Source organism: Anolis carolinensis, chromosome 2 (genome assembly GCF_035594765.1).
Source record: "Anolis carolinensis isolate JA03-04 chromosome 2, rAnoCar3.1.pri, whole genome shotgun sequence".
NCBI classification, from domain to species: domain Eukaryota; kingdom Metazoa; phylum Chordata; class Lepidosauria; order Squamata; family Dactyloidae; genus Anolis; species Anolis carolinensis.
Window position 1 is genome coordinate 107,335,602 of NC_085842.1, and position 25,256 is coordinate 107,360,857.

General features: G+C 38.0%; 1 protein-coding gene across 3 annotated transcripts in view; it reads left to right on the plus strand.

The window, feature by feature from the left end:
• Positions 1-25,256, plus strand: part of fstl4 (follistatin like 4) — a 638,776-nt gene that overhangs the window by 530,836 nt on the left and 82,684 nt on the right. For all 3 annotated transcript variants that reach the window (XM_062970369.1, XM_062970368.1, XM_062970370.1), the window contains exon 7: positions 7,140-7,306. In XM_062970369.1, coding sequence (XP_062826439.1) covers positions 7,140-7,306 — 167 coding nt within the window. The remainder of the gene's footprint in view (positions 1-7,139; positions 7,307-25,256) is intronic.

The following is a 25,256-nucleotide window of genomic DNA, read 5'->3' on the forward strand; positions in this document are numbered from 1 at the left end:
CCTTACTGAGATCTGCTCGCATTATTCGCCGATACATCACACAGTCCTAGACACTTGGGAAGTGTCCAACGTGTGATTCAATTCAACAGCCAGCAGAGTGTCTGCTGTGGACTCATCTTGTTGTGTTTCAAATAATAATAATAACAACAACAACAATAACAACAACATGTTTTATTTATTGCCTGCCTCTCCTTTTGGCTCGAGGCAGGGCCCAACATAGTCAAACACATAGTAAAACATAATTAAAATTCAACAATAAAAGCATATATTAAAAGCATATATTAAAACATACATATAATATGTGTCCACACACCAACCTAAATAGTAAGTTGGGGCCATACATTTCTCCCTGCTGAAATTCATTTGAAACATTATGCTCTCCAGACTATTAAAATTTTTGAATTATCATCCTGTTCTCCATGCCATTAGCTATTCTTCTTAATTTGGTGTTATCTGCAAATTTTATAAATATGCTCTGTATCCCATCATCCAAGTCATTGATAAAGATTTTGAATAGCAATGAGCTGATAGAAGAACTTTGTGTCACCCCACTATTAATGTCTCTCATTAAGAGGAGCCATTAGTGAGCACCCTTTGGGATGGTAAGTCAGCTACTTACAAATCCATCTAACAGTAGCATTGTTTAACCCACATTTTACTAAATTGTTTGAAGGAATATCATGTCAAATGCCTTACTGAAATCAAGATATACCTTATCCATCATCTTCAAATCTTGTTACTTTATTTAAAAAACATAAGGTCAGTCTGGTATGGTTTGTCCTTCCTCAATGCTCACAGACTGATCTACCATAGAATCTTTACTGATATTAATCTCAAGTGAATTGAACAGTAGTTGAGTCTTTTCTTCTTTTTATTAACTTTTTACTTACATATCCCCTACTGCTTAATCTTTTCCATTTTCCCCAAGTTGAACACAGTTTTGCTTTTATGAGAAGACCAAGACAAAGAGGGTGTCGAGAAGTTCTGCCATTTCTCTATCACTTGTTAGCAATTTGCCATTTTCTCCACACAGTGGCTTTACGGTTTACTTATTGGTTCTTTTGTTGTGGCCATGACTAGAAAACCCATTTTTACCCTCTCTAGCAAGCCAGAGCTAATTCTGCACTTTAATTTTTCTGAATTTTTCACAAGCTGACTGTTGAGTTTCTCCTTGGTGATTTACCACTTTTTCTTCTTCTTGTACATGTTCTTTTAAAATCTTAGCTCAGTTGAAATTCCTTTAGACATCCATCTGGTTTCTTTACACATATCCCATTTTTCTTCTTCATTGGAACTGTCTGAGATTGTGCCTTCAATATTTCACTTCTAAGAAACTCCCATCCATCATGCAGTCCATTCTCTTTTAGTATTCCTGACCATGGGATCACACCCAATGTTTCCCTAGCTTTGCTGAAATCAGCTAGAATGCATGTCTAACTATTCCTGGCTTCCCGTTTCTGCTGTACTACAAATTAAAGATTCCACCTAAGATTCCACCACTGCCACTCCATTAACCAAGTCATTACAGTTTTTTGGGATCAGATCTAAAGCAGTTGATGCCCTTATTTATTCTTCCACCATCTGGACTGCCAAGGCAAGTGAGGAATTTGTTGGACCTGATATTCTTGCAGAGGTTGTCTTCCAACAAATATCAGGAAGGTTAAAATCTTCCATTGCTATCATATCTCTCCTTTCTGAATATGCGGTCATCTGTTCTAGGAAGACATCACCCAAGTCCTCCATCTGGCCTGCAGGTCTGTAGAAGATTCCCACAATGATGTCCCTTTTGTCCCTCCCCCCCCCTATAAATTTTTACCCATATAGTCTCATCTCACAGGTGAGATTAGACATAAATGCTGCTACTCCTTTTTTTTACTGTTTGACCTATTTCCAGGAAATAGGTTATATCCTTCTATTACCACATTCCATTCATGAGACACCAATTGCCCCACCAGGTTTCAGTGATGCGAATTATGTAATATTGTATGAAGAGTTCTAGTTCTTTTTGTTTATTTCCCATTCTTTCATTATGTAGAGACATCATTCCTTCTAGCTTCCTATTTAAGTTTTTTTTCTTCATCCTACTGCTGGGTTCTTTTAATATTTGTCCAGTTCTCTCTATAGCAATTAAACTGTTATCTCCACCACATAGTTGAATCCTGCCCTCAAGTATACTGTTTTCCTCTTCATCACCTTTGTGAGAATCTTAGTAAAAACTGCTGTGAAATAAAAAGCATTCTGTCTACACACAAATACCTCCCCTCCCCATTTTCCTTTACTTCAAATGTTTTATATCTGGTTATGATTGGACATTATCAGTGTTAAAACATGTCACCATTGAAACAATCAGAATTTGTGTACTAATGAAGAAATGTTTTGAAATAGTTCACGATTTTTCATACCTTGACTTAGTCATTAATCAGAATGGATATTACAGTCAAGAAAACAGAATATGACTAGGATTTATAAGGGCAGCTATGAAGAAATAGAAAATAGAAGTAATGTAAGGATATATCGTTGGCTACTAAAGTTAGGATTGTTTGTGCTATTCTGTTTCTCATTTCCCTGAATGGTTCTGGTAAATGACATGAGACTTTCAGACCCAGTGGCAGACTGGGTCTAAATATATTGGTTGCAAGGAGACAAAGGGAACCCACCCACAACTATAATGCTATCATTTAATTTTTATAAGAAATTAATGAATATATATATATATATATATATATATATATATATATATATATATATATATATTACAATTAAAGTAGTACTGCAACACAAACTTTAGTTACATACAGCAATAATATTGGGATTTCTATTATATTTTCAAGCTACAAAAAGATCATTTTGTTATTGATTGTAAATCCTTGTTACATGACTATATGTCTTATGTATTTATGTTTGCATGGTATTGTGTTTTAATTGCTGTATGGTTTTTAACTTGTTGTATGTTTCCTGTGTATTGGAAACTGCTCTGAGTCCCTCGAGGAGATAGGGCAGTATATAAATAAAAATTTATTATTATTATATTATAACATTTTTATCATATTGTCTAATGTTTAAGGGGACCCACTTGCCATCAGAGAAGCTGACACCATAGCCAACCTACCACTATTCAGACCTTTGAGAACCCAAACACCTATTGTTTGTCCATAAGCATTAGCCATTCTTCTTCAGTTTGGTTAAGCCCGATCTCAGTGTTATCCCTTAAATGTGACTCAACCTCAGCAACAAACACCTGCTGCTACTCAATGTGAAAAACCGCATTCCATCCATTCAAAAGTTAACAACATGCCACTACTGTTTGTTAGGGAGAAGGCCAATTGTTTGGTCTATTTTTATTTTTTTAGGTCAGCTGGAGCGTTGATCAAAGTACTTTGCCCCAATCATAGGTCTAGGCTGTGTCAGTTTCACTGATCAGAGCTTCAATGTGGCTACTTAATTTTTCTGGACATAAATGAAGGGAAAGAAATGTGAGGCAGCAAAGGATATGTGATCAGATTGCCCAGTGAGTCTTTCCCTAATCAAAGTTTCTCTTAAAGGCTAATCTGCCTTGACAAGTATAAAGAGGGAACCCAGTATTCCATTAGAACTACATTGTCTATAAATCCAAGGTTGTCTAAAACTCAGGACTGTGTGTAGCAAACACATTTCTCCCTGTGAAATGCCTTTTTAGCCTGCTGCTTCCTTTAAAGGGCTGTGTGTGTAAAGCACTACAGTTCTTGTAAAAGTGAACATAAGTGCTTAATCTTTCAACTTGGCAAAATGTTACCTCTACAAAAAAATTGAAAGGGAAACAATTGAATTCCACCTCCCATAACCCTATTTATTGACTTGCTTTGATTCATTCACATCACACCTGCCCTCATCGAAGCTTGGACTTGCTAACAATTGACATAAAGTATGTACTTAAATTCACAAAAAAAAGAAAAATTAAAATCACATATTCTTAACAAAATGCAATATAAGTAAGACCAACAACTAAAAAGCAAAACATATCAATAACTTGCTTAACAGTGATGTTGCTTTGCAAAGCTTTTCCAAAATTTCATTTCAGTGATGTCAGGGATTGTTATTTCTCTTTTATTTTATTTTTTACACCATGGTTTCTTTTCAATTAGCAGCATCCCTCCAACCACTCTTATAAAACCGCAATCTACAGGCACAAGGTATACATGAATTCCAGAGGTGTCATGCCTCCTGGAATCAGTACATTTGCTGACTTGTTTCTTTGGCAGCTGTAGATTGGCTAAACATTGCAGCAAAGGAGATGAGAAGTGAACTACCCCCTACTTTAAAAAAAAAATACTCTCAACTTAATGGGCTATTAACTTGAAAGCTCAGTTTGTAGCATTTAAATGTAGCACAGATCCAAAGCCTTTCTTTTTTTGCCAGAGCCTTTGCTGCAGTGCCAAGAAGAGGCATCCAGGGAATGATAAAACTGTAAATGTTGCAGTTTTGACAATTCATCTTGATTGCCCTACCACTCCTTGCTGTTTTTAGGTGAAATGCTTAATAACAACTCTCTGCTTTTGACAGTAATTCCACCATCAAGTGCTTTACCTGCCTGTATTGCCAGGCACACACGGCAAAGTGCTTGTTGTCACCTTCTACGATAATGCTGCTAGAGTAGTTTGGGGGGGGGGGGGGGTTGAACAGATGCCAGGATCCTAAGCAATACTTATCCCTGTGCAGGTGTTAATCAAACTTCAGTTCTAAGGGGGGAAAGAAAAATAGTCTGATGGCTAAGAATTAGCCCATATGATTCAATTTACAATCGTTATCAGTTTTATAAATCTATATAGTCATCTTTTGATGGTAAAAGGAAATAAAAATGACAGTTACTTATTCCCCTCACTGAATATACATCCTGTATATTTCATTCAGAGTTAATACTTTTTTCTAGTCAGTTTTCTGTATATTTATAACAGCTCACTGGCCACAGGGGAGACTTTTCCTATGATTACATCTCCATGCTGGGGAAAATTGCAGAGTTGAATTCCAGCGTTCCATACAACTATTACACATATAAAGCAGACATAGACAAGCTCTCAAAGTCTGATGGTGATTCTTCTGAAGGATACATTGGGAGCTATTTTGGAAGAAAAGTATTTTGTGATAGAATAAAGTGAGGGGAGCACCATATTCTACAGAAGGATGAATGGTCCTGGGATTTTCAGGAGCAGTAATTCTCAACTTGGGAAAAGACAAGAAAGGTTCTAAAGGCTTCATGCAGCAAATGACATAAGGATTTTCCCCAATAGCATATTACTATCTATACTGATGTATATATTGACCTCATTTATAAATGAAAGATAGGCTTTGAAACCAAAATTATAACTTTTGATATGACCCATGGATAAGTTGAGGTATATTCCACACAGAGGGGAAAGCACCAGTTTTGCCTCAGGGGAGCAGCTACCACTGCCATTTCCCCACACAGATATTCGAAAAAGTTAGAGGTGGCACCACAGCAGAGAAAGTAGAGGGAATCAGTGCTTTGTCCCCCAGAACAAAATAGGCTCTTGTCTTTCACCACTCTACCCAGAGAAAGGGATGTTTCCCTTTTTTGATGAGATAGGATTTAAGATACAGTACTCACATTTACCCTTGAAAAGGTTAACCCAGGTTTTTGTGGTAGATATTTTGACTAACATGTCTTAACTTATATAGTACATGAGTTTATAGTATATGTGATCAGTCTCAAAATATTTTATTAAAACTGGACATCAAAACTGGACAGCCTGGGGCTGTGGCGCAGACGGGAGACCAATGAGTCACTGACCAGGAGGTCATAAGTTCGAGGCCCGCTCAGAGCTATATTGTTCGTCTTTGTCCTGTGTTAAAAAGGCATTGAATGTTTGCCTAATATGTGTAATGTGATCCGCCCTGAGTCCCCTTCGGGGTGAGAAGGGCGGAATATAAATGATGTAAATAAATAAATAAATAAATAAATAAATAAATAAATAAATCAAAGTCCCATCAATTCATCAATCACTTTCAGAACTTATCTAGTAGAGCACTGGGATCCCAGACTGTTTTCTTCAGGCCTTGAACTACTTAGACTGTTCGATCTGTGCCTTGAGTTTCTTATGAGCATTTTGTAAACAAAAGTGATGTGATTGACAGAGAAAGGGTGACAGGCTTAAAGATAACAAACAAAATCCTACTTGGTGGAGACATTAAAATAGTATGAGGTAAAGACCTTTCAAAAACTTTGACTAAACTGAGATCCCTGTTGTGAAATCATTAGCAGGTACAAAGTCTCTGTGCCATCACTAAACCAAACTCGAAGACACACCAAATGATTCATAATGTTTTCTTCGTGTTCAGCAAGACATGTGTGAAATGGATTTCCTGAATGAAAAAACCCAGCATCTGCACATCATGGATAACTGGAATTCTATTGCATGTGTACATTTCTTACAAAATTCTAAATCATGTGTACTGTATATTTACTTACAAAATTATTTAACAGTGTTGGAAAGCTGTTGAACAAGTACAGCATCCATAAATTCGGCATCCTTCAGTTCAACCATGCAAAGCTTGAAAATATGCCCTTCCCTGAAAAAAGACAAGCCTTGATTTTGCCATTTTGCAATTTTATTGTGCCATTGTATATAATGGGCATATCTCATTCCTCTGTTTGTTTGTTTGCTTGTTTGCTAGACCTGCTGGAAGTTGCAATCTAACTACAAGTTTCCAGTTCCAATATACTTGAAATAAAACAATTAGCATAGACATCACAAAAGTATTTTAGATTATGTTCATTTTCAGACTTCAGAGCTGTGTTTGTACCTGTATCTGATTGTGGAAAAGAGGAATGTGTAAATATCATCATCATTTGTTATACAGTCTCTTTAATATGAATTCAGGTTCTTTAGTAGATTAATGAATATGGATGATAGTGCTTTTTCTAAATACCTGGAAGGTTATCTGACAATCAAGGAACATGACATATAGATTTTTTGATATGCAAACCTCTCTCACACTGTTCTAAAGTTGACTTTTTCCCATCCTCCATATCTTAGCTATTATTGCATCATCCTCAATCAATCTGTGAAAAAGCCCAATACATTTTTGAGATGATGATGATAAGAACAATAAAATCATTCTTTTATTTCTTATTACTTTCACAGAGGTAGTCCAGCTCACACTTTCTGAAGAACAGAAGGTCAGCATTACCACTGTAACAGTTGGGCTTAGCACTGTATTGACCTGTGCTATCCATGGACCTCTGAGGCCTCCAATCATCTGGAAACGCAATGGAGTCATGCTGAACTTTTTAGATTTGGAAGATATCAATGTAAGTGTTCAACTGTAGACCCATCTTGTGTTCAGAAAACTTAAAATGGCCAGACAATGGGGAAATGATGAAGGGAACAATTCAATTATATCAAGGAACTTGTTTATGGGTAAGATCAAGCAGATACTCACTTCCTTAGGGAGAAACATTCTCTCAAAACATAGCCTCGTATTTTGTTCAGTAATTACCATGTCATGACCTGACTTCTCACAATTATGTGAATTCACCTTTACTGTTGTTGAATTATTGCAACTGACATTCAGCTTCCCCATCCAGCCCAAAAGTCTTAGAGAGCAGGGAGATGCTACATGCATCCTTCCTGTGGCAAGCACCTGTGAGAGAATCCCAAGGGATCATGTCACCGCATTTACTCCTTCTAATGTAGGAGCTCAGCCCCCTTACTCTCTGTTGCAGTAATTTAATCTTTCTTCACTCTTCTATTGTTACTGTTTCAGCATCACATGTGTGCATGTACATTCAAGTCACCCGATGACTTAGAGAAATCCCATACATTTCATAGTCTTTTCTTAAGCAAGAAATATCCAGATATGGTTTTACAAGTTCCTTTCTCTAAGATATTGTCTATAGTACCAGGTGTTCCTTGGGGTTCATCCACCAAAATTCTAACCAAGGCTGACTCGGCTTACCTTCCAAAATCAGATAGAATGTGGTGCTTTTTGGGTATTTAGGCCACTTTTCAGTGTCATACTGGAAGAATGTGTATATTTTTGTTTATTCACATTCTGTAGTTGTGATATGAAAAACACACAGGACCCTGTCCTGCTACACATACAGAGCACCCCCCTCTAACTCCCATGGCTGTCTCCTTTGAGATCTTGAAGTTATAATTTGCTCAGAGAAACCAAAAGTGTAAATGTCCTTCCTTCTAAACAGCTAATCTTAGGATTCCACAGAGTGTTGCCATAGTACTTAAAATGAAATCATAGCCCTATAACAGTGTAGTGTAAAAGGATTCTGCTCAGACTGGATAAATAATCATGGACCGATGGTCAGAATCTTCCCTTTCAGAGTTCTACCAGACCTTCTCAAGGGCTACATCTATACCAGGCCAGGCCAGAGCATTATATTCCAGACTGGCCCTGGATTGACTATGATGGTGACCAAATGCAACCAGACAGTCCATCTGGGCTGAGATCATATTGGATCCATTGGGCCAATATGACCTCAGCCATGTCATTGCCACCATTCCTAGAAGTCACAGAGCTCCCTGTGAGTGCCTGGCTGTCATGGTTGCATCTGCTGAGATCATACTGGAACACTCACATGACCAGCAAGAAGAGAGTCACTCTATTTACAATTAAAAAAAAAACATAAAAAGGGAGATACATGGCCAACAAAGATCGGTGGCAATGACCCATCTACTTCCTCTACATTGATCAGCACAGGGAAAGGGTTATGGCAATAGTGATGTTAGTGTCCATGTGGACATTGGATTGAGCTAAAATAGAGCCGATCCAGCTATCCAGATGGCTGCAACACCATAACATACTTTGGAGTTTTCTGCAACTTTGCTTAAAGCAGAGTCAGGTTAGGGATTAAAAAAAACAACAAGACGATGCTTGCCAAAATTCTCCATGTGTTGTGAAGACTGACAGTCCGGAATCTGTGGTGATAACAGGGTTTTTAGTGTATACTTTGCTATGTATTCTATGTTTACTGGTGTGGTTTTTACTGTCAATTCCTAACTAGCATTCTTTCTGCTCAACTTCTGAAGATACTCATTTGGGGCATTTGGGGAAAGAGTGCAATGCATTTACTTGAAATGGCATTCTTTTTCAGTAGCTAAGCAAGATCACTACTAAATAACCTCATCACATTCTCTTCTGCTTCATGTTGTCATGATCTACATTTGCTCAAGCAGTTATGCAGACTCTTTAGCTGTTCTTTTAAAGTGATATAAGAAACAGCAGATTCCTGAATGACCTCTTGCCAATTGGAAAGAGTAGCAACATTTGCATTAAATCCTCTAAATCTTTATGCTCCAGTTGGACAAAGAGATTGTTAGACAATCTGAAAATTGAACACAGTGCTTTATGGCTCTTATGACCCAAAAATCCACATTATTCAATTATCTATTTAAAGTTACTGTGGGCGAAGGAGGCACTATGTTTCTTAATATACTTGAAGTCAGTTAATTAAATTACTTCATTCTCCACCCTTTCAGCATGCCGCAAGCAGCAACTCAATTGCAATTTTTCTTTTCACAATAAGGTTAGCAATTTAGTTAATTGGAAGTACAACTAGAGATTAATTATAGCTTTTAGCTTCCAAGGAAATCCTCTCTGTTTCTGGCACAGCCAAAATCACATAAAGGCTTAGAGAATTTCCATGCATTTTTTATTTTTAAATATATATATATATATATATTTCAAACCATGAGTTGTTGAAATCATGGATGCAGGATCTGTGGGTGCAGAGGGCTGATTGTATTGTATTTCAGCTATTGCTCTTCTAAAACAGAGATCCATAAAATGTTATTCTCGCCCACCACCACAACCCCCTCCCTCAAAAAAAAAAGAACGAGGCTGATGAGACTGCTGCACATTGCATCCATGCTGAAGTAAAGCAGGGATTTCATTTAAATCAAAACAGAAATTGATAATGATGGATAACAATAGACATCCAAACTAATCTTGAATGTACACAGAAATTAAAATCTGAAGACTGAGACTACTTTGTCTTTATATTCCCTTTCCCTTTGTTTTCTCTTGGTGTGATACTTTGATTGGCAACTAACATTAATTGTTTTTCTTGGTTTTTTAAATTAACAAAGTTAAAATTGGCAGCACAATAATTTTTCTTATATGCTCAGACCTTAACAGTTTCATCACAGGTCTCTTATAAAGGATCACCTGAATCCTAAATGCACTTAGATCTCTTTTTTCCTGTCCAAAATACTCAAGGCCATATAAAATGCCAAATTGTATGTAATAATAATTAATGCTGTTGCATTCAAGGTATTTGCTTAAAAGCTGGCTTGATCTGCTCACAAGAACTAAAATTTTGAAACAAAAGGACAATGGCTACTAATGATGATTTGTTGAACTGCTAAGAGCGGGTGGGAGGTTGGGACAGAAAAAGGCATGTGTAATCTTACATTAAGTGGTAAACAGTATGATTATGCCCAGTTTTACAGAAAGCATAGTATATTATTGGGAAGTAATAGCTTCAGCCATAGACAGTAGACATGTCCAAAAAATCATTTTGAATCGGAATTATTTCGGATTGTTCTCGCTTTTTGATACGCATTCCGAGACATTGTCTCACAACCAGCAATGTAATTCGAACCATTGTTGGCCCATTCTCTAATTGTCTCTTAATGTTTCGTTAATTTTTCCCCCCAATTTTTTTTAAAATATATTTTTTTAAAAAAATTTTTTGTTTCTGCAACCTACCTTGAATGGGAGCTTAGCGCAGCCTAACATGGCTGCCGCTCCCCAGCCAATCTGAAGCTTCCACGATGGATGCAAAGGTGGGGGCTAGGGTCCTCTGCGTCCACGTGGAAGATTGCCATAAAAGCCCGTTGTGTAGCCCGGGCGAGCCATTCTGGGCTGGGCTTTGTGCGGAGAGTGTGGTGGTCTGCAAACGGAGAGCAAGCAAGCCTCTGGAGGGAGAGAGAGGGTGAAGGGGCCCGGTCTGGCTGTTCCCACAGAGGGTTTGGAGAAAGGGTTAGGGTTTTGTTGCTGGTTCTTTCTCTTAGCAAGGAAATGCACTCCTTGCCAGGGCATTGCTTGGCGTGGTGGTCACTGGTCCATTTCTAATTGAAGGCATTGGGTTGAGGCTTGTGGGATTACATAGCCAGAGACACCATTGATTTCCAGTGTCCTTTTTGCTTACAAATATAGCAAGGGGATTTCTAGTTTTCAAAGTATCTTTGCACAATTTGCAAGGACATTGCAAATTTGATGAGGATAGCTCAAGAAATGAGGGCGGGAGAGCCCTGTAATAGTCCCCCCCCCCCGGTTCCTTTTTTTTTTTTTTGCGATTGCGCATGTGCGTCCACCATTTTAGAAACATTTAGAATCATTACGAATTTTCAGAAATATCCGAAATTTTTGGGTGAAAAAATCAGAAATATATTCTATATCGAACTGCCAGCGCCCCCTACTTTAGAAATGAGAATTGAAACATTTTTTCATCAATCAGACATGCCTAATAGACAGATAAGTCAATTCCAATCAGTGGATTTGAAGAATACTTAATTTTGTTTCATTCTCAAGTAGAGAGGGTATCTTGACATATCAGAGCACCCCACTGAAAAGACGGTTAACTGCTGATGGATGTTTCACATATTGGCATTTCTTCATGAAAAACATTGGTTAGAAAAAAAACTATAAAGGTTGTAAAAAAAATGGGGCTTTTACACAGAGAGTATTTATTTTTAACAAATACATTATTTTCTGGACAAAAATGCCAGCCTTTTGTACCAATGAATTTTAATAATCTGGAAGTGTGATTTTTAAAATATATATATATATTGAGACACAAATGGTCTTCCATATTTCAAACAAATACAAATTAAAATATTGGAAAAATCAATAACAATATTAAAAACAGTTTTTAAATACTAATCATCTATAGTGTGATGGATGGCAGAACCTTATCAGCAGTAAAGACACTCATAAAGGAATCTTGGAAATCTCTTTAATCCTAGGTTTCTGCACTACAGCAAAGTTATGACTTAATAAAATGCAGGCACTCAACTAGCCCAATGCCCCCCTTTAACCCTACTTCTTTGGTACACAAATATTCTATAAGCATCCCATTCCAGTCCAAGCTGGCTCACATTATCAGTCTCTTCTTGGACTAGGACACAATTATCAGTCCTTTCCAATGGAGGGTCTCTCAGTGTTATGCATTCCTCACCTTGGGATAAATTATAGCATGGGGGTGCTCTGGTATCTCAGAGACACCAGAACAGACTCCATGACATGCTACCTGTCCTGAAGAAAAAAACACAGTAACACACAAAAGGAAACACACAAAAAATCCAAGGCAAAGGATGAATAAGGTAAAGATAAGTCACTGCAAACATGCAGGGCTAACTACTTAGGTTTCAAAGAATACAGCAAATGAAATTTCTTGGTCAGCTGCGGTACTCAAACATCTTTTTAGTGCACTCATTTGGGATCTGGCATGTGCTTCCAATGTACCAAATATTATAGACTACAATTCGAGAGTCCAGAATGTCTTTTAACTCAAAATGTTGTTGTCCATCAGTTAGAATGGGATCTAGTACTTGAACTCAGAGATGCAACTTAGACAGTTCACACACTGGTTTCAAAAGTCTGCAATAGAACACAGGGTGTACCTGTTTTAGATTGTGAGGCAACTGAAGTTGAACAGTTATTGGATTGATAATTTTTTGAATAGGGTATGGCCCCACAAACTTGGGAGCGAGTTTCTTGAAAGGTTGGACAGCCTTCAGATACTTCGTTGACAGGTAAAAATGTTCTTCCACCTTGAAATCCCACTGAGGTACGCGTTTTTGGTCGGAAAACATTTTGTAATCTGCAGAAGCCTGTGTAAAGCTTTCTGAATCATTGGCCAACAATCAGTGATGAGGTCCTAATAGAAATGATGCAGTTAACATTAATTTCACATTTTGAAATTTTGCAGTATAGGAAGCAAAATATGTAAAATACATCCAAAATTTCTAATTTAGAAGAAAATGCCTCTACAAGTAAATATATTTTGTGAGAAATTCATTAAAATGCATTGTATTTAAATACATTTAGTTGTCAAAATGGAACAGATGGCCTTAAGAACAAAGATATCAGAAACCAAAACAGACATCTTTGCTTATTTCATTCTAGTATGTGGAAATAACTAATTTTGAAATCTTTCTCTGACCTTCCAAGATTCCAAAAAGTTTGACAAGACTACAAGAAGAGAGAGGATCTTCTTAGTGCTTATTCCCAAACCTTGGAACTGTTTCCTAGGGAGGCTGGAATGGTTTCCTCCTTGCTATCTTTCTAATTGCAAGTGAAAACATTTCTGTTTCAACAGGTTTTTAAGAACTAACTGCAATTGGTTTTTTATTGGTGTCCCATCTTGATGAGTTTTAGCTGTTACTTTTTACAGGATTTAAACATGATTTTAATTAAACATGATTCTCAGGAAAGAAAAGGAAAAATGATGGGTTGCTTCAGCTGTGGAAAAGAGGGACATTCTTGGCGAGTGTCCCTTTTTTCCACAGTTGAAGGGAACTCACCAAGGATGCCCCTTATCGCCTCTTATCTTCATCTTTGCCCTAGAGATTTTATTAAGAAATATAAATCAAGCTAAAGATTTAAGTGGTGCATGAATTAACCACAAGGACTTCAAGTTCCGCATTTCCGGACGATGTTATATGTATAATAGAAGAGCCTAGAAAACATATGGAAAGTTGGATAATCAAATTAGAGGAATTCAAAGAATTAGGAGGATTACATCTCAACAAAAAGAAAGCAAAAATATTAACGAAGAATATTACAAAAAAGAATCAAGAAATATTACAAAATTAAACAGCTATTATAGTTGTCACAAAAATTGAATACCTGGGGATCTGGCTGACAAACAAAAATGCATAATTATTGGAAAACAATTACTATCAGAAATGGAAGGAGATAAGTAAGGACTTAAAGAAATGGACAAATCTAAAGATCTCTCTCCTGGGTAGAATTGCACTAATCAAGATGAACATTTTACCAAAAATGTTGTACCTTTTCCAGAATCTTCCTATTATTCAAAACGCCAAAATATTCAATGTGTGGAATAAAGAAATCTCAAAGTTTATTTGGAATGGCAAAAAGCCTAGAATTAAAAATATAATTATGACTGATACTAAGAATAGAGGAGGATTTGGCCTCCCAAATTTGAGATTATACTTTGAAGCTTCTGCCTTGACATGGGTGATGGAATGGGCTACATTGAAAGACGAGAAAATCTTAGATCTCGAAGGATTTGATTCAAGGTGGGGCTGGCATGCCTATATTGGATATGATAAGAGACTAGTAGAAAAATTTCCGGTAACCATTTTGTGAGATCTTCACTTATTAAAATCTGCTAAAAATATAAAAGATATTGGTATGAAAAAATCCCAATGTGGATTTCCCCTTTGGAAGCTAATCAGAGGAAATTTCTTGGATGGTCGAAATGGCCCAGTTACAAGGAAATTTTGACAAAAAGTAATTAGGGATTCCAATTGAAAAATCAAGACAATCTAAAAATGATATATAGTAACCTATCATGGTTTCAATATGCCCAAATCAAAGAACCATATATAAAAGATAGACAAATTGGATTTAATGAAACAGAAACTTTTTGGGATAAGTTGCTTATGACAAAAGGGGCATAACGAAATTATATAATAAATTATTGGAATGGTCTACGGAAACTGAAAAGATCAAAAATTGTATGGTGAAATGGACTAGAAATTTAGGAAGACAAATTAAATTAGACGAATGGGAACAAATCTGGAACAAAAAACTTAATTACACCTACGCGCTAGATTTAACAGAAAACTGGATGAAAATGTTCCATAGGTGGTATATCACACCGGAAAAAATAGGTTTGATGTATAAAAATGTACAAAACAATTGTTTGAAATGTAAGAATCAGGTAGGCTCTTATTTTCATGTATAGTGGTCATGTGAGGAAATCCATAAATTTTGGAAAGCTATACATTCTGAAATTCAAAAAATACCTAAGAAGACCTCCCCTTTGAAACCGGAGTATTGCCTTTTAGGAATAACCAACAAAGACACTGATTTTAATTGAAATGAAGATATTTTCTTTACATACATGAATTCAGCGGTGAGAATTATATTTGTGAAATATTGGAAAACACATAATATTCCAAACATAGAACAATGGCTTGAGAAGTTGGAAGATATATATGACATGGACACACTAAGATTTCTGCTGAGACAACATAAAGGTAAACCTATAAAACAAACTGATTGGAAGTATTATGAAGAATATAAGGAAAAGAAGCAACAAAAGCAGTAACCAGACTTTTGTTGACAATATGACAAATTTGAACAAAGCCAACCAGTAAGAATGAATCAATCGAGAACTTATGTAGTAATCAACCTGTATCAATAAAAATGGAAGACTGACAAATTACCCTTTCCCTCATTTTCCCTTCTTACTCCCTACCCATTCCCCTTTTGCACTTCCCTTCCCCACCCTATTTCCCTTCCTTAATTCCTATTGTATACTTTTCCCCAAACCTTTGTAATGTCTTACCTTTTATATCTTATGAAAACTGTTTAATAAAAAATATAAAAAAGCAAAGAGGGACATTCTGCAGTGGCTTGCTGGAAGACAGCAGCCAACAAAGAAACCACAGAAAACCTGTGACGGGACATGGAAATGACCATGAGCTTGGAGGACTCCAAACTTAACAACAACTAGCTGGCAGAAAACTCCCCCAACCTGCTGTAGGAGACTCCTGACAGCAGGTTGATAGGAGGCAGGGCGCCAGACCACTGGTAATGGGAGGGTGGGGAAGCAAGCTGTGTTTAAGGCCCTAGTTGATTCCAGGTGTACACGTTGCCTAATGTGCCCAGCTGTAGCTACAGGTCTTGAAGTAAGGCTGGGAAAACTTGAGGACCCCATTGTGTTTACCCAGCTTAATAGATTTAAATCTAGGGCTCCTGGAGGAGCTCAGGGCTGAATTTGTGGTCATGGAGAAATACAGAAACTTTACAATATGTGGTGTTCTCCATTGCTAACCACCATCTACATTTTAACTTTTCAAACCTTTTAGACACATAGCTATACAATGCATGAAGTGGCAAGAATCCAACCACCTTTCAGGACTTCTAGGGCCTGCTGTAGCTGTCACCTTTCTGCTACAAATTCTATCAGTGGACAGTCCTACACTAACAATAGACACTTTTGAGGGAAAAATGTCTGCCAATCAGAAGATAAAATAGAGAGAGGCATATCACTTGAAGCTATTTTGAAACATTATTTTTTATATTTTTTATATATTCCAAATTATGATTTATGTTATCGCACACAATTTCCAAGGCAATCACATTAGCCCCTTCCCAAGTGAACTTCAGATTTGAAAACCATGAAATAGAGTGCTGGGCTTAAAAGATGAAATATTGTATTAGATTGAAGAATGTGTAAAACCATACTAAATTGAAAACCCTTAAAGATAATATTTGACTTGATTAAGTAGCTTTGATTTGGAACTTCTTCAGTAATTATATCTTCCTTTATAACAGAGTGGGCGGGGGGGGGGGCGCTCATCCATTTTCTGGAAATTTACTCCTAGAACTGTGAATAGTGTAGTCAAATGTACACTAATGGTAGTACTTGCACCTGTGCCTTATCACACTGTCCCATACAGACTAGCTCTGGCAAAACAACCAGTTGTGCATTCACTTCGGTTCTTCCTTAAAGAAATACATCTGAAATAAAGATGTGGGGTTTGTGTAACAAAACTAAGGGTGCCTGCTATTGCTATCCGAATGTGCATTGACTTACTGTAAGACCCAAATGCATTTTAGCTGGATCTACACTGCCATATAATCCAGTTTCTGAATCTAGATTACCATATGTACTCGAGCATGAGCCAGGTTTTTCAGCCCTTTTTTAGGGCTGAAAAAGCCTCCCTTGGTTTATACTGGAGTGAGGGTCCTGGCCAGCTTATATACGGGTCAGTTTATACTCGAGTTGGACAGTCTTATTTTATTAAAGTCTTATTATTATCTTAAATTACAGATTTATATAAAGATTCAAAAGCTTTTAACCTACTGATGCCTCAATTAATGTAATTTTATTGGTATCTATTTTTATTTTTATTTTTGAAATTTACCAGTAGCTGCTGCATTTCCCACCCTCGGCTTATACTCAAGTCAATAAATTCATTGACTAAAGTCACTGAATTGCACTAGTCCTACTAATGCCTCTCGGAACTGTTTTATCCAGACCAGTGTTGGCTCGATTATGTTTATTGTTTATCTGTTATTATGATGTTGTTTTATGAATTTTATACTTTATTTTAACTGTGTTGATTGGGCATGTCCCCATGTGAGCTGCCCCGAGTCCCTTCAGGGAGGTGGAGGCAGGATACAAAAATAAAGTTGTTGTTGTTGTTGTTGTTGTTGTTGTTGTTGTTGTTGTTGTTGTTGTTATTATTATTACTAGAAACACAACAAGATGAGTCCACAGCAGACACTCTGCTGGCTGTTGTACTGGATCACATGCCGGACACTTCCCAAGTGTCTAGGGCTGTGTGATGTATTGGCGAATAATGCGTGCAGATCCCAGTAAGGTGGCCTTCTGCAGCTAGCAGATGGTAATTTTGTCAGCGCCGATTGTGTTCAAGTGCAGGCCAAGGTCTTTAGGCACTGCACCCAGTGTGCTAATCACCACTGGGACCACCTTGACTGGCTTGTGCCACAGTCTTTGCAATTCAATCTTTAAATCCTCATATCGTGCCAGCGTTTCCAGTTGTTTCTCTTCAATCCTGCTGTCCCCTGGGATTGCAACATCGACAATTCATACTTTGTTTTTTAACACGATCATGAGGTCAGGAATATTGTGCTCCAACACTCTATCTGAATTCAGAAGTCCCAGAGTAGCTTGACATGTTCATTCTCTGTAACTTTTTCCGGCTTGTGATCCCACCAGTTCTTTGTCGCAGGCAGATGGTATTTGTGGCACAATTTCCAATGAATCATCTGAGCAACGGTGTTATGCCTCTGCTTGTAGTCTGTCTGTGTGATCTTTCTGTAGCAGATGAGGATGTGATCTATTGTTTCATCTGCTTCCTTACAGAGTCTACATTTGGGATCTGTTGTTGACTTTTCAATTTTGGCTTTGATTATTATTATTATTATTATTATTATTATTATTATTATTATTATTAAAGTTTCCCCAGTTTTTTGTGGTAAAATTAGGTGCTTCGGCTTATATTCGAGTTGGCTTATCCACGGTATCTGCTTTAAACTAGATTCTATGAGTCTACACTGCCATATAATGCAGTTCAAAGATGATAATCTAGATTCGGAAACTGGATTATATGGCAGTGTAGATGCCATATGGCAGTGTAGTCAATGTTTATGTCCACAAGTCTAGTCTACACTTTCCATTTTAAACAACAATTTACCACAATCCATGTCAGGTCATTAGTCTCAAACTACAGCTTTCCTTGCATGTCACCCGCCCCACCTTCTTATTCACACAGGAGGTGGAAAGAGACCTATTTGCTGTTTAGAGATTTGATTTAAAGATGTCTGGAAGGAAGCAAGTGACTTTGGGGGTTTGCATAGTACACATCTGGAATTTAATGCAGGGAAGCAAATGTTCCTTTGAACTAGTTTATAGCTTATCTTCCCACACCTTTGATGAAAAATCAATAGTTTCCACTCACTGTCACACTCCCAGGAGTTAGCAAATTGCGGCACACAATTTCTTTATTACTGTCACTTGTGCGTACCAAATCCTGTAGGACTAGAGCCACTTGCAAGCCACTCATGTCCAAAAGTGATAGTTAAGGCCCCTAAAAAGCAAAACAGTGGCTCAGAGTGCCAGGTGGAGAAGCAAATAGTGTTGAACTCAAGCCAGTAGACGCACTTTCTCTGGCATGAAGCTAAATAACCTTTGGGCAAGTTTCCCTTCTCTCTTCCTGACTAATTTACATTGCAGAATTGAAAGGGAGGTTCAAAAGAGTTAAATAAAGATGATAAGTAAATACAAAATCACAGTCAAGTTTCTCACAGCTATGCAGATTTACACAGTAAGAAGGGCATAGATGGGTTCCTTCGGGGTTTATCCCTAGTCCTGGTTCCTGATTATTTAGAACATGTATCTAGTTGTCAACTTTTATGTGTTCACTGCAGGGAACATTAGTATAGCTGCAGCAACAATAATTGCTAAATAAAGTTACACTTTCATGTGCCAAGGCAGTAAAGGCTGTTTTCTCTGTCATATTCAAGGTGCTAAGCAATGAAAGGTAGCCTGCACTGACTAGGCCAAAACCTCGACTGATGTTAAATGTGCACCTTTCTAAGGTTAAATTATTAACAAGGCTAGAGCAAAGTTGTAGAACAGTGGTTTCAGACAGTGCTCCAGGGAATCTCTGTGGCTTTGAAGTTTTTTGTAGTTATTCCAGTAAAAATAGAAATAACAACTGAGAAGCTTCCCTAAAAGACAGCTTACTCGTCTCTAGTAATCATCCACTGCAATGAGATGTGTTGGATATTTGTTTTGCCCTCCATATGTAGAATATCCACTTTAATAAATAACCTAAGACTTTCTTCTTTAAATTCAACTTTTAAATGATTATCCAAGTTTTTATCCTCCAAATAGATCCCAATTCTTGGATTGCCTATTTAAAATTCAGGCTAAAACCCAGAGTAGAGTCACAAGTTCACTGGCATGGAAGATAACATGCACCATTGAGGGGACTGCTTGTAGCTTGGATAGTTTAAGAACATCTATATGGTTCATGAAAAGTAATAAAAGTGGCCCTGGATGAAAAGATTCAGCAGGCACTGGAAATTGGGTAAATAAAAGGATGGAGAGTGTACAATCCAAATTCTTAAGATCAGCCCTCAAGATACCAAGGTATGTCTCCAACGTCTGGAGATGGGCTTCCTGAGAATTGAGGCCAGGGTATGAGTGGTTATACTGAACTATTGGCTTAGACTATCCCTCTCTCCCGTGGCCTTGCATGACTTACTATGTTGGATGACTTTCAGTCCAGTTGGGAAAAGACAATAGCAATCAAAATTTCATCCCCGGGCTTCTCTCCAGGACTGCTAAGCAGTATGGATTACGACCAAGCCAAAACTCTGATTAAACAATGAATAGCAGACATTGAGCGCCAATCAGACTTATCTAGCGACCCATCCTTTATCATCAATGGAGTCAGTAGGTTTTGTACCTATGAAATATCTAACCATGCTGGAGGTTTCCAGCCATTGGAGGGCCTTCACTCTGGCATGATGCCATGCCCTCCCATCTGCCGTATTGGAAGGCCATTACCGGAAGACCCCATATTCTGAGAGACTGTGCCCCTGTGACTCAGGATGCATAGAGACAATGGAACATGTGCTTTTTCAGTGCTTGTTCTATAGAGATATTTGATCTGGTCTCATTACGCCATGGCTATACAAACACCCAGGATGCTCTGGACAATTTTACATCTCCCTACTGCTTTCAGATACTAACTCGGCTATAACTTATAATGTTGCCAACTTCTGCATGGCAGCAATTAAAATCCAGTGGTTGATGACTGAAAGCACAAGCTAGTATAAGCCGGGACCTCACACTAGCAGAAAATTGGGATTACAGTCTTGTAATTATGGTATGGATATTGCTCCCTCCTCCGTTTGACTGGATCTCTGTTCCCTGTGCCACATGAGCACCCCTGTTTCCGCCTCTCTCCTTAATTCCATAAATATTGTTGGATTTTAATATAATCCTGTATATGGCTTTTATTTTACCTTAGATTCTTAAATTAATTATCTTACTGTCCTAACAATGATACTCCTATTTTAAAGTTTTAAATCTCTTAACCCATAACTCAGATATGCTTGTACTGGATTATGTCCCTCTTCTCTCAAACTGGTTATTGACTGTAATAAACTAAACTTCAAGGATGGATGGGTTAAACATAAAGGTGTGATATGAAGCATGTTTAGGAATGAAGGAGAGTCTAACATTTCACCCCAGTTCTTCAGAGTGACCATGCGGATTCTGAATGGATTTCAGGGTCTAAAGATCCTATGTCTGCTCAAGGATAGTAAAATTTTGGGATCCTAAAGACACAATATTTATTTTTAAAACTGAAGGAGAATCTGGTACAGTATCATTTTTGTCATTCTATGAAATGTGGTTTGGGAGCAGATTCTGAAAAAAAACCCCACTGCATCCCTATGTAGGAGGTTACTGAAGCATGTGTGGCTCCCCACCTCATCTCTTGAAACTGAGGGAATTTGCTGTTTGTCAACCAATCTGTATCTGGAGGTTTCATTACCTCCTGGTTACCTGGGCTCCCAGTGTAACAACAGCATAGTTTGAACAGAAAGATTTAGCACCAATATTCCACTTAAGCAATTTTGGTGTATTGACTTTGGCAGTTAAAGTGAGCAATGGCTTTCTTTATGACAGAATGGACAAAAGGATAATATCACATTAGTGTTTAAAAAGTGGAGGCGTCTGTTTTGCCATTGTATGCTTTGCTCCAGGAGAATTCTGGAAAACGTTGTTCAAGACAGGGGCTTTGGAATTTTCAGCCAAAGAAGTCCTCAGCTTCCCTATATTGTCTAAAGTACAGGCCATTTGATGTTGTTGGACTACAACTCCAGCATATCTTCCCACTGGTTGTGCTATTTAAGCCTGATTGGAGTTGCAGTAAAACAGTCTTTGGAGTAGCTCTTTTAAAGTTTGGACTGAAATCCAGAGCAGATGCACTGCTCTATTTCCAGGGATGCCACCAAGTACCACTGGTTTAGCCTTAGAAGGAGCCCTTCCACACAGCCATATAACCCAGAACATCAAGGCAAATGCATATTAGCTAAAATGAGAACAGGGCAGGATGTGTGAAAAATATTTGTACTGATATATGAAATATAATAAAATTCACTAATGAGTTAAAGGCCAGACATCCATAAATCTTTTGATAGGATTAAAGAATGTAAGAAAGCTCAATGTTTGATGTTATCCTATTTGTTGTTCAAATGCAAACCAACGAGTAAATTATCATACATTGAAGTGATAGTTTGAGCAGGAGCATTTCAAAAGATTCATTTTGCTTCATTCTATAATTCTATCATTCAGAAAATTTCAATTTTTAAATGGAACTTGGGCTTGTAGTGTTGTAGGACCAGAATCTTTTGGTTAATACAGATGATGATGATGATGGCGGCATCTTTTCAGGGTTCTTCATTTTTCTCAAGCTTAGCAGCATTCCCTGCAGTAGGTCGGGTGGTAAGGGGATTTCCTCAGCAACAATTATTTTTGTGAATTAAATATCTCTTGTATTTTAAAGTATTTTGGCATGACATACACAAAGTATTTTGGCATGACATACACAAATCAACCCAAATGCCTGTAGTTTTTGGGTGAAGGATTCTTTTTGGTGGCATGGCTGTGCAAATAATCATGAGGATTGCCTGACTTTTGAAAAGTACCACTCTATTATACTCTGGTTTCTCTTCAGATCGTATAAATCTTTCACCTCTTTACTCTATTACTAACCTAATGTGTTATAGGTAATGACATGATCTTCCCACCTTACAAATTATTAATAGAAATACAGTATTTAAACCTGCTTCTTATATAACTAGAAGACATCTTAGACCTGGGATGTGCAGCTGCTGTAATACAAGCCAGTTTACAGATTGAAAAGTATTGGCTCTTGCCATTGTCGGCCATAAATCAAAAGTAGAACTGATTTCCAGTTTTGATTCTGGATTTTTGGAGTAATCTTTTGTTTGCAGTGGGATTTGGGAGTTGAAGAGGTTGGCAATTTGCTGTTTGCGAGTCACTTGGAAAATTAGGTCCCTCAACCTGGTCCAATTGAGGGACCTAAAGAAGAGCTGAGGTCACACTAAGAAGGTCCACATGATACACAACTCACACCCTATTCTCGAGCATTGTATGCTGCACTGAGAGCTCTTTAGTACTAGAAGGCCCAAGTAAATAATGGTTGTCTCTTGCAAAATATCTATTTCTTTCATAAGATTAAACTTGGAGTCCATCATCTTTCAGTACAGAAATGATTTTGTTTTCAATTTTATTAATACCTCAATCTTTTTCATCGTCACTTCTATCTTCAAGGTTGTCATCCTTGAAGATAATTAATGAATGCCCTGCCCTTGCTTATGTCCAGACTCAAAATAGTACAGGTTACCATTTTGTGATGGATTATTCTCAAAAATTTTTAAAAGAGCCCTAGGATTTCCATTGTCCATGACTAAGTTGTCCTAGTGTCCTAAAAAATAAAGATAATATTCTCTCTGTCTCCAGTCAGAATTTGAATGGCTGGTTAAAAGCACCACTATTACTGGTGCGCATGAAATCTGTGAGATGAAAAAGATATCTGGGATTTCCAGAAGATTCAGGGATTTCATGAAGCCTGGGCATTTTTAGGAAATAATGCAAAACGTGTTTAGTTTGGTTTTGTGTTGCTGTTTGTAAAATTGGGTACCATCTTTGTGGAATATTAGTCTTCTTTCTTGTAGTGCTATTATATTTTTTCTCCTGGTCTGAAAAAAAGAAATGGCCAGCTACACAATGATAGCATATTATTACAATTTATTCTTAAAAAATAGAAAAAATATTTCACATACTGCAATCTGTAAGATTTGCAAACACTTCTTTTCAGAGACAAGCTGAAAAAATGTGCTGTGACTGAAACACACATCTTACATTTCAGCAAAAATGACAGCCTTCTCCTCCTCCTACTCTGCCTGTGTAAGATACTTCATATCAAATAAATTATGGACTAAAAAGCTACATCAATATCTTTAGTTAAGATTGATCTTGACCTTTTGACAGCTACTAATAATTACTGACAATCAAAACACTTGATTTTAACCAAGTGAGAAACCTCACAAAGCACTCAAGTCACAATTTCAGCTGTCAGGTCCCTGGCTGCTGGGCACCAATAACCTTACACAGAGGCCAGTCTCTATCTAATATCTTTATTAAGGAAATATATAAAAGCAATAAAAACAAGTGAAGAATATAGTTCAGAAGCAGACCTTTCAAATGAGGTCAAATATAGTCCAAAAATGTATTATCCAATAAATGATATTAGAGTTCAAAGTTTTAATCCACTTGACCGAAACACACACCTTGCCAATCAATAGTGTGGGGAAATAACAGAGTCTTAGAGTCCAATGAAGCTTGACAACAAGGCTGGAAATAAACTTGATTCTTGACTAGATCCGTGACTGGAGACAAGGCAAAACATGAAGCATGAAGCAGGGTCCGTGGTAAAAACACAAGGCAGGGCAAGGCTTGAAGCTTGATCCGGGAAGCAAGGAACTGGGTTTATGAAGTCCACACACGATCTCTCTCCTGAAGGTGATCAATTGACTCCGCAAAGAAACTCTCGCGCCAAACCCCTATATTGGGTCTCGTTTTCCCGCCAACAATCTCTTTCCCTAGAGAACAAGAAGCGAAACCCAACTCTGTCCAGATGCAAGACTCCTTAGATTTTCCCAAGGGAAGCAGGCCTAATCAGCCTGTTTGTTTGGCAGCGATTCTTAGACTTCTCCGATTAGCTTCTCGGACTCCTCTGTCTTTAGAATAAGATTCCTTCCTGGGAAACGGAGGGGAGTACTGCCCAAGGCCTGGTTTACTGAATTCTTGAGGGCAAACGTCAACATCCGGCAGGTGAAGAGACTCCAGCTCTTGTTGAACTGGTGAAAACCCCATGTTTTCATCTTCATCTGCCACAATAGTACTAGGAACAGGACTACAAGGCCCATGAGTCATCACACTATCCCCGCCCCCAAGGCCCCCCTCATTTAGGGCCCCTCTCCGAGAATCGCGGGGCCGCGGCTTGGAAGGGTAGGCTTGATGGAAGTGGTGGACTAGGTCGGGGGCATGGACTGTGGAAGCATCTTCCCAGGAGCATTCTTCTGGGCCAAACCCCACCCAGTCAATGAGATACTGAAGGCGGCGGCGATGGAAGCGAGAATCCAAAATGTCCTGAACCTCGAATTCCTCCTCTCCGTCCACCAAAACAGGGGCGGGGGGCGGCCGGCTCGAATCGGGGCGTACACCATCCGCCGGAAGGAGCAGGGAACGATGGAACACCGGATGAATGCGCATGGAGCGCGGAAGTTGGAGTTTGAAAGTCACGGGGTTAAGTTGCGCCACCACTGGGTAGGGACCAATGAAACGGGCATCTAACTTCCGGCAGGGACGGTGGGAGGGCAAAAAGCGAGTGGACAACAGAACCTGA